This window comes from Mya arenaria, chromosome 7 (assembly GCF_026914265.1).
Source record: "Mya arenaria isolate MELC-2E11 chromosome 7, ASM2691426v1".
Lineage (NCBI taxonomy): Eukaryota > Metazoa > Mollusca > Bivalvia > Myida > Myidae > Mya > Mya arenaria.
This window is the reverse complement of record NC_069128.1, coordinates 1,647,180-1,663,091: the sequence shown is the minus strand read 5'-3', so window position 1 is coordinate 1,663,091 and position 15,912 is coordinate 1,647,180. Positions and strand designations below refer to the sequence as shown.

At 32.9% G+C, this 15,912-nt stretch overlaps 1 protein-coding gene and 1 long non-coding RNA gene across 2 annotated transcripts; both read left to right on the top strand.

The window, feature by feature from the left end:
- Nucleotides 1-2,225: 2,225 nt before the first annotated feature.
- Nucleotides 2,226-10,711, top strand: LOC128240400 (mucin-2-like). The gene is made up of 6 exons (XM_052957036.1): nt 2,226-2,322; nt 5,553-5,599; nt 6,410-7,525; nt 8,357-8,454; nt 8,732-8,790; nt 10,498-10,711. Exons 2-6 carry the CDS (start codon nt 5,563-5,565, stop codon nt 10,709-10,711), a joined length of 1,524 nt encoding a protein of 507 aa, XP_052812996.1. The 5' UTR covers nt 2,226-2,322; nt 5,553-5,562.
- Nucleotides 10,712-14,192: 3,481 nt separating this feature from the next.
- LOC128241875 (uncharacterized) lies at nt 14,193-15,418 on the top strand. The gene is made up of 3 exons (XR_008262498.1): nt 14,193-14,283; nt 14,709-14,837; nt 15,200-15,418. It is a non-coding gene; the product is annotated as an uncharacterized LOC128241875 (long non-coding RNA).
- The last annotated feature ends 494 nt before the right edge of the window (nt 15,419-15,912 follow it).

Below are 15,912 nucleotides of genomic sequence, written 5' to 3'. Positions count from 1 at the left end.
TTAACATTTTACTAAACAGATTTACAAAAGGGTCAGCTGAGAAGGAGAAGCTTACTTATAATCAATTCGGTTTCGAAAAGGGAAGTCTATAGCGGACAGTATTTCAATTTTTCTTTCAATTATTTCCAAACCTGAAAAAGTTCAGTTGTACTGTGTTTTAAATGGTTTTTAACAATGTCTTGGTGGCATTGGTCACGATTCATGAAATTAAATTGTAAGTATCCAGTTCATTTATGCGCTTTAAGCGATGTTTAATTGTGTTAAGTCGTGTATGAGATCCCCGTTTTTCGACGCTTATTCCACTTGGGTGAAACAGGGGTACCCCAGTTCACCTCTATTGGCGATGTTCTGTATCAACGACTTAATGAATAATGTAAATTCAAATTAACCTGGGTGATTTCACTAGTCTAAGAGATAATACAAATATTTTTAACATACTTATTTATATTTATTTTACCATAAGCAAACATTTACATCATCAAACAGATACCTTTTTATGGTCAACATTTCATTAGTTCTTGGGATTGGGATTCTCAATTCTTTATGTAACATATTGTTAGGATCCTGACATTCATAACAAATTCAATGGGACAGTGGACCGAAATTTTGTAATATGCACAACTTTCATACATTTAAACGTCAAAAATAATTTGTAATTTGAAATAACATTTTACTTCGCTTGCTCCAACATAATTTTTAAAGAATTTATATCATGTAAAACTACAAGGTTCAATGTGCAAATTGACAATATTTTTTTTCATTCTTTACAATGTGATATCAATTTATTCCCAAACCTTTTTAATTAGGTATTTGCGGATTTACTTAGCGGTAAATTTCAAGTTATACAATTGATATCGTCATCAGGCATAATAACATATCTCTGCAGATTAAGATTTAAACTAGGTCTGACCGTTGATTTATTCTCGCATTAAGGTCACCAGTCACGATGACGTCACCAAGAAGATTTTAACAACGGATGTCACTAACAATATTGTCAAAGAAGCCAAATTATAGACGAGACAGACACTCATACTTATGTTTTCCATATGACAAATATTCTTGTGAAAGCTGGATTAAACTCGGCTAGCCAATGTCCTACCATATATTTTCATTAGCCGATACCAATGGACTTAGGAGACGCCCGAAAATGTTTAGTTATTGACAAGGGAATAATTGTTACATGCTGATTCATTAACAGAAGAGTTGTCTACCCTACCTCATTTTACACATTTTATATTCATTTGTCAGTCAATTGCGTCGAGGTTTAAAGTGTTACGGAATATATACCGCTGTTGCAGACAATACTTACACTCCTGATTTTTTTCACTTATACAGAGCTCCACTCAGCAACTTGAGAGTTTCCATTTATAAAAAAAACACATTCTATTCGCCTCTGTAGAAAGTCATATGTGTTTATCCAAATAAATGGATATACAACTAGTTATTTAAGTGTGCTGCCATATTTCAGTAATTGTCACGCAAAGAGTACCTTCTTAGTTTTGGATTCTTCTTGATTATATCTTCTTCAAACGGAAAGCGGTACATGTATGCTAGAAACTGTTGTGCAATATGTTAGTTCAAATGCCTACACAAATTATAATTAAACTTATAAACAAAACTCAGACAAAAATCATTAGTTAATTTGAAATCAATAAGTGTTCATAACTGACAATAGGACTTATGAGTTAACTTTGAATAGATTATTTCCATCGTATTCGAATTTTTGTCAGTTTTCGATGAGATAAAGATTAAAATTTAATGCCCACATAAAAATGTTTTGAATCTAATTTGGTGTGACGCATAATTAAAACACATTGATTAAAAAAACATATCACATATTTACATGTAAGTTATTACAATGTGTAATAAATCAATTGTATACACTTGAAACACCATTTAAAAACATGTATTCAACATCGTGAATGGTTAAACAAATCTAATATCCTGTTTAATTAACTAAATTACAACATTTCTTACACAGAAAAGTAATATAATATTACTATACTTATTTGAGAAAGTGCCTCGTATACATTTTGATAAAGGGCGTTTACATCATGGTACTACGTTGTAGTTCACTCTTTAGGATTGTTCTTATCGATATTTTCCAACATATGCGATAAGAAGAAACTTTACATGGCAATCTATTCTATTAAATAAGGTTTCTATATCGGCCTTTTGCAAGCAGGTTAAAAAAGTTATATTCAACATATTACTGATACTGATTTAAATGTACGAAAATTTAGTGATATGGAAGCTCTTATAACGTCAGTTGTTTGAGTAAGTGAACATTCAAAATAAAGGATTGAATACATATGAGTAAAAGTGAGTATATTAAATTCATTACAATATACATGGACTGATCTGTAGCTTTTTGCATATATACTGAAATCCCATCTTATGGTACGCGAGATTCAAGGAATATGTAGGCAGTATAAGGGACTCACAAAGTCGACACACTATACTCTAAATAGCTCGTAAATGAGATAGGGCACAACAAATTTGAAGCTTTAATTTAATGGGCCGATGTCTGGCTCTAATTGTTGTAAATATTTTCTGGTACGTAAGATTCTTAATTTTTATCACAATCGGGGCCAATAATGTCTTTGAAAATCATTATGCGCGTTGAATCAGTTTTCACGTGCATATACACTATAAAAGGACACCAGGGGTTTCCACACCATTGTTTTGAAATCGTTCAGATAGGTCAGAGATTCTTAAGAAAAAGAAATCTCTAAATAAGTGTTATGCATTATTGAGGACAGGGGACTTACGTTGAACTTTTGAAAACTCTTCTTGTCGGGAAAATTAAACGTTCAAAGAGTATCAGCTAAGTAATATCTGTAAGGTAAGCCCTTTCAGACTTTGGACTATTATTTAAATTCTAGATTGTCACTTTTCTCAATAAAACGTAAACAAGTAACGGATTTAACCTATACCGAAGGGTCCTATTAGTACTTTTAATGACACTCACGACATCAAATCACATTTATTTTTTGTTGCTTGAAAATTAATTAAGTAAATGTTGACAAACTAGTTTAAATCTCCAAGAGAGAAATATGCATCGATCCAAACTTCGCATTATGTTTTAAATCAGCTTTAAATCCATTACGCACCAAGTCTAGACAATTGCGATCAATAGACAGGTTCACATGAAAGAAATGCTAACGACTATTTCTTTATCTTCCTATGTTATCTGAAATGAGACTCCTTTCCCATGAATGTTTAGTATAAAGCAAATGGCAGTTACGGAAATCACAGAGCAATTTCATTGATAAACAGCGGTAACTTAAGCATCTGCTTCGACATTCAGTATGTACTCATCTGCTTTGTTGTTGCATTAACACATAAATATACAATTTAAAAATCAATAATCATTTATGTACAATTATTGAAATAACGTCCAAATATTGTTTGGTGACTATTACATTTAAATCTCAGACGTATATGTATGAGCAGAAGAATAACTGCGGCCGTATGTGACAATTTAAATGTGTGTGTGTGTGTGTGTGTGCGTGCGTGCGTGCGTGCGTGCGTGCGTGCGTGTGTGTTAATAACGTTTCCTGCAATAATTAAGAAAGAGAGTAAAATATTTTCCACGATAAGCACAGTCAAGCAAAGCTGTACAATTGGTAAATGAGGTAAAAGTGATTACATTTGACATTACGACCGTAGTGCATATTACATCCATCTCCATCGAGATATAGTGTTTTGCAATTTGATATTTGTATGCACTTACCTCATACAATTAGGTTTTAAGAATTAACGCAAACTATCTACGGAGTCTGTCATTTATGTTTAAAGCTAACGTGCATGATCATCATTCACACATTTCTTATGTATCATTTTGTATTTTGTTGTTGTCAACGGTCATATTTTATTGTATTTTTGCCATCAAGCACACTTTTCACAACTACAAAGGCCTTTTTATATTTGTTTTTTTTTTACTTATTTCATTTTGGAAAAGGTTGATGTAAGCGCGCAAATCGAACTGTGTCTTTGCCCTTCAGTCGAGTGATATTTTTTATGTTAGTGTAACTAACTAATGTTCTCAGAATAAAAACCTGAAACAACTATTCTTCATGTTCAACCGAGTGTAAATTAATAATCGTTATTTTCAACAATAAACGTAAGCAAACGGTCAACATGACACACCCATCTTTTCCATTACGATTGCGATTGATTAGATATGCGAACTGCAAACAAGGTAATATTGAGAAATAGTATAAATGATAACGTGAACGGTGTAGGATTGTATGACACTTAAATAACTCTTATTTGGTACACTAATTAGTACAAGTCTTCACTTATATTAACTGAACTACCTTATCTGTGAAGCAGGGAGAACGATAAAGTCATTAGAATGCAATAAGAAAAAGAAAAGTGATACCTTATTTATTTATGATATCCCAAATTAAAATATTTGCAACGTAAGATTCTGGTTCTGGCAAGGCAGCGTTTTTGGTTTAATATGAAACGCAATTATTTATCGATAAAGAAAATTATCAAAAAAGAAGACCAATTTACTTTACTATCCCGCAAGCATATTGAAAAGGTATATTTAAGGCAAAATCTGTTGAAATAGTAGGAATATTAAAATTTATATCATAAATGATTCTAAACTTGGACTAGTAGTTAAAATGTGTTATCAAATTACTTAAAGAAAACATGATAGTAATTTGAATTTTAGAAGTCAACATTTTGGATCAAGTGATGACCTTGAACATTTACTTATCTAAAGGACTGAATGCAGTGCTTCTATTTCTGCATACTCTATCTTTTGGGGCGAAACTGAAACCGCACTGTAACATAATCACTGTAAAAATAGATTATAAGATAGTTCTCTTGATTTATATTTGTTTGTATTAAATACATTTAAGCTAAATAACTGTCAACTGTGACATAGTGTTGACATGTGTAAGGGTCTTTAGCTCTCCTAACCAGGTGTCACGTGGCTGCGACTTAGTTGTGTTGTGACCATGACTCACTATCTCGTTTTCTGACGTAGATATAGTGGCAACAACGCTGAGAAAACTATTTCGTTGGGACGACATAGTAAGTCGTGTCCATAACATAACTAAGTTGTTACCACCAGATATCTATGTAGTACGTCATGGCCGCGACATATTAAAGTGGCACTCGTATTTAAATCAATACATACGCATGTATATCAACAAATGCTACATAAGTGAACATAGCGTTGAGATTAAATATGTCACCTCTATATATGCCACCGTATGTTTTGATTTTAGAATGGACTTTTTTGCTCTAATCATGTATTTTTATTTCATACGAACTTTTCATACATTTGTAGAAACTGCATTTGACTTCCAATTCCTTTCCATTGTGCATATACTTCATATATATATAGTTGCCAGTTTTTATAGGAGTAATTTAACGACTTGTTTGGCATATATTTTCTGATTTTAATTTTTTGTAATAAATATCATTAGTTTATAAACAATTTCAATGCGTTTGCTGTATATCTATATATAAATATCTTCTTATTTCAAAGCTCATATATTTTCTTAAATGAACTTTTCATTTTCTTACAGAATATTTACCATGCGATTTTGTCAGTTACAGACGTTCTTTATCTTAGGTAAGTCATGTGAAGTACTTGTTCAGGACTTAACCAGAAGGAAAAGAGGCACAAATAGGTTGATGCAAACAAAATATAAAAAAATACGCATTACTATTTATTATCATTTGAATTTAGTGATTCAAACATAAAAAATGATATGTGTACAGAAAAAATATAAAAGCTTTTATAAATTAATTGCTACGTCACAAATTCTCCAGTAAAAAGGCGCCAAAGAATGGCTTATTTATTTATGCATCCAATAACCATATGTTTGTACTTAAACTTTTGGTTCGCATTAATCTATATTATGCCTCTTTAATTTAAGAAAACATAATTTGCAACAGTATATGTATAGAAATATACATTTAACGATGAACATGAGACTCTGCTTAAACAACTGTTTACTTATTATGATATAAGTAAAAATGAAACCAGAGAGATTATAAGTCGCTGGGTTAGGTCAAAAGATACCAAAACCTTCCATATTTTAATATTATTTGGTTCCCTCTGGCATAAGCCCCATACAATTCAATAGGATAAGTAAACCGCCAGAATAATCCATTTGAACAGTTACAGGTTCTAGGCTTTATGTACTGTGTACTGTTTGACATCTATTTATGACCATTACTAGTTGTTGACTTGTTTAGGCATAAAGATATGCTATATTTCATTTACATAACCCTGGGTCATGTTTCCATGTATAACAAAACATCATGTACTAACTCTGTGTTGTGACACGCTTTGGCTCCAAAGTAGCCTAGGTCTAATTAGATACGTCTTATTGTTTAAAATTTTAAACATATTAATAATAGTATCATAACGTTTCAGCTTCTGCTTTTTATGGAATATACAGAGTAACTTCATTGCAACATGGAGATGTTTGTACATGCAATACACAAAGCCCTTCAACAAAATCAAGCTCATCCTCTACGTCCCCTTCTACGACTCAAAAGCTTACTACTTCTACAAGCAATAATGAAACAACTACCACTCTACCAGATACAACTACCACATCACTGACTTCTACTACCACTTTTCCAGATACAACTACTACATCAGCGACTTCTTCTACCACTCTACCAGACACAACTATCACATCACCGACTTCTACCACTCTACCAGATACAACCGCCACATCACCGACTTCTACTACCACTCTAGCAGAAACAACTACCACATCACCGACTTCTACTACCACTCTTCCAGATACAACTACCACATCACCGACCTCTACTACCACTTTACCAGATACAACTACCACATCACCGACTTCTTGTACCACTCTTCCAGAAACAACTACCACAGCACCGACTTCTATTACCACTCCATCAGATACAACTACAACAGCAACGACTTCTACTACCACTGAACCAGATACAACTACAACAGCACCGACTTCTACTACCACTCTTCCAGATACAACTACCACATCACCGACTTCTACTACCACTCTACCAGATACAACTACCACATCACCGACTTCTACTACCACTCCACCAGATACAACTACAACAGCACCGACTTATACTACCACTCTTCCAGATACAACAACTACAGCACCGACTTCTACTACAACTCTTTCAGATACAACTACTACAGCACCGACTTCTACTACCACTGAACCAGATACAACTACCACTGCACCGACTTCTACTACCACTCCACCAGATACAACTACCACTGCACCGACTTCTACTACCTCTCCACCAGATACAACTACCACTGCACCGACTTCTACTACCACTCCACCAGATACAACTACCACTGCACCGACTTCTACTACCATTGTACCAGATACAACTACAACAGGACCGACTTCTGCTACCATTAATGTAACAACTATTAGAAGAAAGAAGCGGGATGCAAACGAGAGAGAACGATCTGGTTTCTGGAGAAATGGGCATTGTGATTGCAATAAACATGCATCTTCAAGTTTCAATATCGGTAAAGAATATTTTACGCATAAATATTTTTGTATATTATATGTAAAAACATTTATATGGGTGAGTATATGAGCGATTTTAAACGTTCTGTCATAAATATTACAAATTCAAACATCTGATTATAAAATACCCAAGACATGACTGTTTGCAATAATTTACAATTTCTTTTAAACGTCTTTCCACAAAAAGAACTGTTTTTGGCGCATAGTCATTTGCTTGACAAATCATGATATTTCCTTAGAAACCACGGGTTTCTTTCCGATTCATTTCGACTACTTTCTTTGTGTCCGTCTTAAACGTTTAATGTTTCAAAACTTAAATGAATCCTCAATTGTTTCTTAATTGTTCCATCAAGATTCCCGGTTCGGAAAACAACTTGTATAATCAGCTAGTCGGAATATTAATATGTTAATTGTGGGTGTCATTTAATAATGTACTTTTGTTGACATATTTAGTAAACTAAATGCGCATTGCATGTTCTGACTTGTAAACATGTTTTTTACGCAATTGTAGATATATCTCTTTGCATTTTCAGTATTGCTTCCTGAAATTTCATTTGATTAAAGAACCCACATGAAACAGCTAATGCAAATGAACGTCCAAAGACCTAAGCATCAAGCGATGCGGCTCAAATATGTTATAGTGCCCATCTGAATCGTTGTGTTTTGCACTTTAAGTAATTGACACTTGTTATCAATACGTTTTACCGTTTTTGAAATAAATTGAAGTGGCAAACAACTGCAGTAAAATAATAACGTATAGTTTTCGATTTTGTTTTATAATTTGGACAAAAAATACTCCTGGTATAGATGCATAATAATTTTCCTTTAAGGTAGTGTAACCGTCTCCATACAGCTGCAATTATCATTAACAAAAGCGACGTTTAATGAATCGATGAAGTTGACATACGAACTTGAATTTAAAGACCTGGTTCGTACAATGCCCTTCTAGCAATGTTTTATCGTGTGCTTATTACTAGAAGCTAACAAGTTTTAGTACGCTCTATCATTAACTAAACCTCATTAATAGGAGAACATAAATATAGTTTGATTTTGAGAATTGTGTATAATAGAGAACACCTACTCTATACAACAGCTAAGTCATACGTTTGAAATGTATAACCTTCAAATGGTAAACATATTAAAGTAAACAATATGATTTGTTAGTAGTACGGATATAAGTTTCTTTTATTATTGATTATTTTCAGCTCACTCAGTTATACAAAAATACGGACAAGTTTCAACGAATAAACATAATAGACGTGAAGTAAGTCCAATATGCTTACAAATATAAACATAACATTAACGAGATACATATTCAAAATTATAAAGCGGTCGATTTATGACACAGAATTAAAGCATGCTTGTAAATTGTAGTATCGTGCCAACGAGGATAACGTTTTTCACCATAGTATGTGACAAAACGTCCGACAAATTCACTTTCAGTCTTTGATTGTAAGAAGCAAGTCGACGGTTTTAAACAGAAACATATACACACAGCGTTTATAAAATGTCTTATTCATGTAACCTGCAATGTAAATTAAACCAATCGTTTGAATCTAAATAAAAGAAGTACATTAATTTGAACAGTACTTATCTACATTTATCTATGTCTTCCCTAATTTGTCATACGTTATAAGCACGAAATTGGAACGAAAAAATGTCATGCAAATTGACATTAAATAAAGTGAATTTTGAACGAATTTTACCGGAAAAGTTTAAATAAAATATCATCAGCCTCGAGTTGAATACGGATCAACGGATCAAACAGCAGTTTCAGTCACACTTCTTTCGGTTGATATAATTTTATACGTATTTTTTACTAAATAGCTACCTGGCCAATGATTCCGAGTCAAAAAAGCATTTATATATTGTTATTAAACTTTATCATAAATCATATCATCATTTTTGAATGAAATATTATAAATGAAGTGAATTACTTAATGAAAGTAACAGTGTAAGTATAAAAATAATATTAAAACATATTTAAAACATAAATGCCTTTTGAAAAATGAAAATATATAGTAAAAAAGCAACATTGAATTTATGGCAATAGCAAAGTTACGACGTAGTGCGCTCAAAATTTAGATTATTTTTTCGGTTTTGTTGCATTTTGTAATTGCGTTCAATGCATTTTTATTTTTATTTTGAGGATTAATTTTTTTTTAAATAAATCATTCAAAAACGTAATTTCACATCACGTATTTCGAAATGGATTAAACAAATACTACTGCAGGGAAAAGCCCAAAAGTCTTTCATTTAACCTCTTTTTTAAATTTGAATGCAATACAGACGGGGTCATATGTTAACACTGTAAGGACCACCAGCAGAGAAAGAGTATCTGCAACAAAAATTATGACAACAAAGTTTATCAACTTACCCTTTTACAAACTTTGCGATATGGCAATCAGTTATATAATTTATTAAATACAGAATTAGAAGTAATATATAATGTCTAAAGTTCAAATCACAAATTCACTAATCTGGTTTTTATAATTGTCTGCATATTTGATCCAACACAGTAAATGAGCTCTTATTTAAACCATCAACGCCTTTTTTCCCACAAAAGATTGTACTGTAATTCTCAGAGAATCATTTACTAGTAATAAAATATAGTCATTTAGACCTTTTTCTAGCACTGGACAAACTTTTATGAACACTGATTAACTTTTAAAGGAAACCTAGTACTAAACACCAAATCAGTTTACCAAGATTTACCAAATGAACATAATATTATTCAAGAGTATTCGGAACGTTCTTTAAAATTCTAGAGACATATTGTTTATTCTTTCTAAATTGTCTATTCATGGACTATTCTTGAACAACCAAAACAGCTTTTTACAATTACATGTCAATCAATCGGAACATAGGTCACCATACAGATGTTCATTGACATTTTACTATTTTTAAAAATACATTTACATATCATGTCAAACACTGATTCATACCATGCTGTGTGTGTTTTTCTTTGTAGAAAGGGAAGTATTGTCTGTGACTATGAAGTCATTTGCCAAGGAGACGTAAATCTCACGGATATAAAGAAAACTACAAGTGGCATGGCAGATGCAGATCATCCTACGAATTTTACTTTTTGCAAGGATTGTGCCCTGGCTGTAAATAGAACGTCTATCGAACACGCTTTGCAGAACGGTAATGTAGTTTCTCAGTTGCCGCCGTACAATTATTGAATAATTCTTTAAAATATTCATTTCATATCACATCGTCAAGTTCGCAGAGACTATGGGGGTGTTAGAATAAATAGACTGTTGTTGTCCAATGAGTTGCATATTTCAATGTAAAGTAGAGCAGTATTTAAAATAAAACTATTGGTACAAAATCTGACAAATGAAGAATGCAAAAACAAATTTAATTTGTAAACACGTTTGAGCTGGCTTATTAGCTTGAGAATATGCATAAACTATTGATTTTAATATATCCCTTGTTATATCCTTGTATTACATTGTGTTATTACAAAATAATTTTAGCGGAGCAAAAGAGGACTTCGAGTGCGTGTTCGAACTGTATAATTGGCGAAATATGTGTTCTTAAGTTAGACAAAGGCAATGTTCAGTGTATTGACCCTTGTAAAACAACTAATAACGGCGGATGCATTAACGATGGTGTATGCTACTTCGACAGACGAACAAATTCCACGCAGTGCAGGTAAATATTCTGAACATGCCAATTTAACTCGTTTAATTGCTAAGGAGAGAGACATGAGCCTTTATAGTTAGTGCCTATTGATGGAAAGTTATATATCTCGTATATTTATAAGAATGTATCCATTTCTAAAACGCACGCGTGAAATATGATATAATTTACGTGTTCTATAATGTCATAGTATGCTCGTGAAATAATTGCGTATATTGTCCTACAGTGCATAGGATTAGAGTAAAAGTTTAACAACACATGGATGGAAAATAAACAGAATATAATTTATATATAGTATTGCTTAACTGATTGTTTCGCTGCCCTGGTACGACCAGTGGATTCCTAATTAAAGAAACAGAACATAGTTATGATTGTGCATTAATGTTCTTAGTACAAGAAACCTATAACGGTATAATATATAATATGTATATATTAATAGTTGCGATTTATATTCAAATATTGTGTTTAGATGCCCTAGTAACGATGACCGTTTTGTTTACTCTGGGGAACATTGCGAAACGACTGTTGAGAAAATGTCCCTGTCGTCAACGTACATCGCTGCAATATGTGGTGGAACAGGGGGAGCAATTATCGTAGTTTTGTCAGTGGTCATTGTTTATCTTATTGTAAGAAAAAAGAACCAGAAAAATGCTGACAAAAATGACAAAAATGACAGGTAAGGGACACAGCATTTTAATCAGTGATAAATTATGTATCAAACACATATTATTTTTTTGAAACTATCACATACGTATACGTAAATCGTGTTGGAAAAATGGAGAACAAACAGAGTAACAAAATAACAAACATCTCATTTTACCCTAGACACATGTAATATCATAGTTTGAGATCAACTAATATTAAACTAGTTTATCTACGTTGTCGGCGGATATAACTGCATAGCGAAAATTGACGTTGTAAATGTACACCTGCAGTACAAGCATGGATGAGTTTGGTCGATCTCTAACAAAAGGCGGTCTGCGCCTGTCTTCCGATATGTATCATAGAAAACGCGAGGACACATTAACGGTTGAAGGGAAAGAACACAAGATCATCACCGACAGCCGGGGAAACGAGGTTATAATTTTCTTTTAAAATGTAATATTACGATGAAACGTTTCTCAACACAAAAACTTTTTTTATCTTTTTATGCGCATCTAAGTTGTAAAGAGTTTATTATTCCCAAAATTGAGTATAATAAAAAAGCAAACTTTAATAAAAATCTTCTTTAAGAGTAATGCATTGTAAGAGTATAATTTAATCTAAAGTAAAGCAAAATAGTATTACAATCTCTGTAAAGCACTCATTGTTCATCAAATACAACATGTTTTAAAACCTGAACAATGTCTTTTGTCAACATTCACGTTTTAGTATTGTTTCCTCTACATCGAAGATATTTGCCTTTACATGTACACACAATAATATACAGTGTGCATATACGTATTTCATGTACTTGTAAGATAGACTGCTTTTCTCGGAGCGTGTGCTTCAATAATCTATAATAGTCAGCTGGTCATAGGGGGTCAAACGTAAGTTCGTTTTTTTGTGGATTTATTTTGCACATCTATATTAAGAGGGGCACAGCTCTTATTAGACCACCAGTACCGTTCCACCGTTGAACCAAATGTTAAATAAAAACTGTTTGGTTTATTTTATCACTGTATTGTATACTTAGTTGCTTCAGTACAGTCTCCATCAATACTTTATATAACTGAATATTTCTGGAAGCCGCGTCGTGTTGACTTTGCTACATAATTAAGGTATTTGGATAGGCTACTTGGTATAACAAATGCATATGCCGTTCTTGTTATGGTAGAGCTAATGTCGGGCAAGTAATGTTTTTGGGCTTTAAATTGCCTTTTGTTATAATCATTATCCGTTGTTACACCTCTTGTCTTGCTTACACCAATATTTACACACACAAGTGTGATATTCTGATTTTACAACAAGCAAACTACATTAAAATTCAACGAGAAACAATAAAAGTGTTCAAACATGATAATTGTCATATGGCCATATAGAAGCAATGTTAAATGCACACGCCATCGGAAAGAAATAGATGCGACACCTCGTATGATGTCCGTTTTTTGGGTCAATTTGGGCGAAGTTAAAAATTATCATCATTATGTTTGAGTAACAAATTGCCTTTTGTTACTATTATTTAAAATGGTTGCAGCTCGAGTCTTTGCCTACTCTTATACACACACACGCACGCACCCACGCACGCACGCACGCACGCCCGCCCGCCCGCCCGCCCGCCCGCCCGCCCGCCTGCACGCACGCACGCACGCACACACACACACACACACACAAATAGTTGTGTAATTCTGATTTCACACCGAGCAAAAACTGCATACAATTTCTACGGCCATCACTAAAGGCCATATTGTACCGATGATAAAAGCACGCGTCACCAGAAAGAAGCAGTTGCAAGAACTCATCAATCATTTAGCTATAATAAAAAAATCCGACATTTAGTTACACACTGGTCATGGTACTCAATTAAATTCTGCAAAAAGTAATTAGGTTTGACTCCTGTCGGCTTGCATTATTTTATTCTTTATTTTATTAAACAATTGTAAAGGCAAAAACATGATACTGTATTATAATAAATTGAGATATAAACTTTGAATATCATTTTCATGTTTCATCATATATTTATTCCGTAGGTGTATATGTACCAGCCTGATCCAGAAGACATTCGACGACAGCCTTCCTTGCGTGTGACGTCATCGGAGAGAGACTTCAGCATACCAAGGAAAGTCTCGTAAATCGTGTTCGAAAAAAAGGAATACAACCACAGTAGTAAAAAAAACAAAGCATCTCATTTTACCCTTGTCACCCGTTATATCATAGCATAGTTTGAGACTTACTTATATTAAACTAGTTTAAATACGTTGTTGATATGTCGACGTATATAATTGCAAAGCGAATATTAACGTTGTAAATGTGCTTATTCTCCTACAGAATAAACATGGAGGAGATCGGTCGATTTCATACAAAAAGCGGCCTGTGTATGTCCTCCGATAAGTATCCGAAAAAACGCGAGGACACATTAACGGTTGAATGGAAAGTACACAAGATAATCAACGACAGCCGGGGAAACGAGGTTATAATTTTCTTTTAACAAGTGATCTTACGCTGAAGATTTTCTCAACACAAAAACTTACCTATTTTTATGAGCATCTGATTTTACAGAGTTTATTATTCCAAATATTGAGCATATGAGTTAATATAAAACGAAAAAGGAACATCTTAGGTAAGAGTGATGCATTATTAGAGCATATTTCAATCTAAAGTAAATCACAATTGTATTACGATCTCTGTAAAGCACTCGTGGTACAAACAATGCAACTAGTTCCGCACTGGTCATGCCCCTCATTAAAATTCCGCAAAATGTATTTACGTTTGACCCCCATTTGCTTGCCTTATCTAAAACTATATAAAATGTAATGACACGATACTGTTCGTTAGTGTATTAAGATATAAACCTTTGCATGTCATTATATTGTTTCATCAGATATTTTTCCGTAGGTGTATATGTACCAGCCGAATCCAGAAGACATTCGACGACAGCCTTCCTCGCGTGTGTCTTCATCGGAGAGAGACTTCAGTAGGCCAAGGACTGTATCTGTGTATGACTACATCGACACCGAATCAAGGGTAAGACGTACATCCAATAATAACTTTAAAATACATTGCAAAAAATAAGAACAGTATTTCTGTTGCATACAATGGAACATTTACTACAATATATCTTGATAAAGACTGTATAATTGATATACACAAAAATCATAGTATAAAATTGTACTGCTTAAAATGGTATATTTATAGTATTGAAATATACAATTTTGTGTATGATAAAAGTGTATGTATTTATTTATAACAATTCAGTGAATTGCAATCTCGTCGTTTGTTGTTGCTTATTTGTCTTGAATACCTACACATTACTGCACCCTTTTATAATTTTGTATCTTGTTTAAACAAAACAATTAGGTTATTTAGTTTGATGCTGTTTTTTTCAGTGTGAGATTCAACGGCCAATTCTACGCCCAAATGTCAACAGAATATAAACCACTTAAAACCATATTCCATAGAAGCATGATATTCATAGTGCAGGACTACATTGCAAACATTGTGTACTTAAAATATATCATACTTATGTATTGAAAACGTATCACATTTGAAACTATTGTCATTTCTTGCATCTGTCGTATGTATTATAATCAGGATTTATAGTCAAAGTGAACACATATCTAGAGATTAATATTGATATAGTAATTAACAAATATGGCATAAGCAATATTACATACACTCTTATGTTTCATATTAATATTGAAATAATTAATATTTTGATTAATCTGTTGATATATGTTCTTGTCATATGTAATGATGTTGTATGAACGCATATTAATATTTTATTTGTAAATAAAGTTGTCACGCTAGTCGCTAGGTTACCAAGAATGGAGTTAGTCGTAGTCTCGAGGTGATTAGACAGTTATACAAGGTGTTCTTTTTGAGGAAATGCGGGATTGTAGGATATATGTGCTGTTACGATTATATACAAAATAAATAATTTAACATTCGTTGTTTTGGTCATTTATCATTAACATAAGAATACCTTTTTTGCTTCTCACCGAGAAAGAATAGTTTTGTTTAGAATATTTTATTTATACTTTTGTCAAAACTCAAGAAAATAATATTAACGATTTTTATAGGCACCAACGTGGCGTGTCAG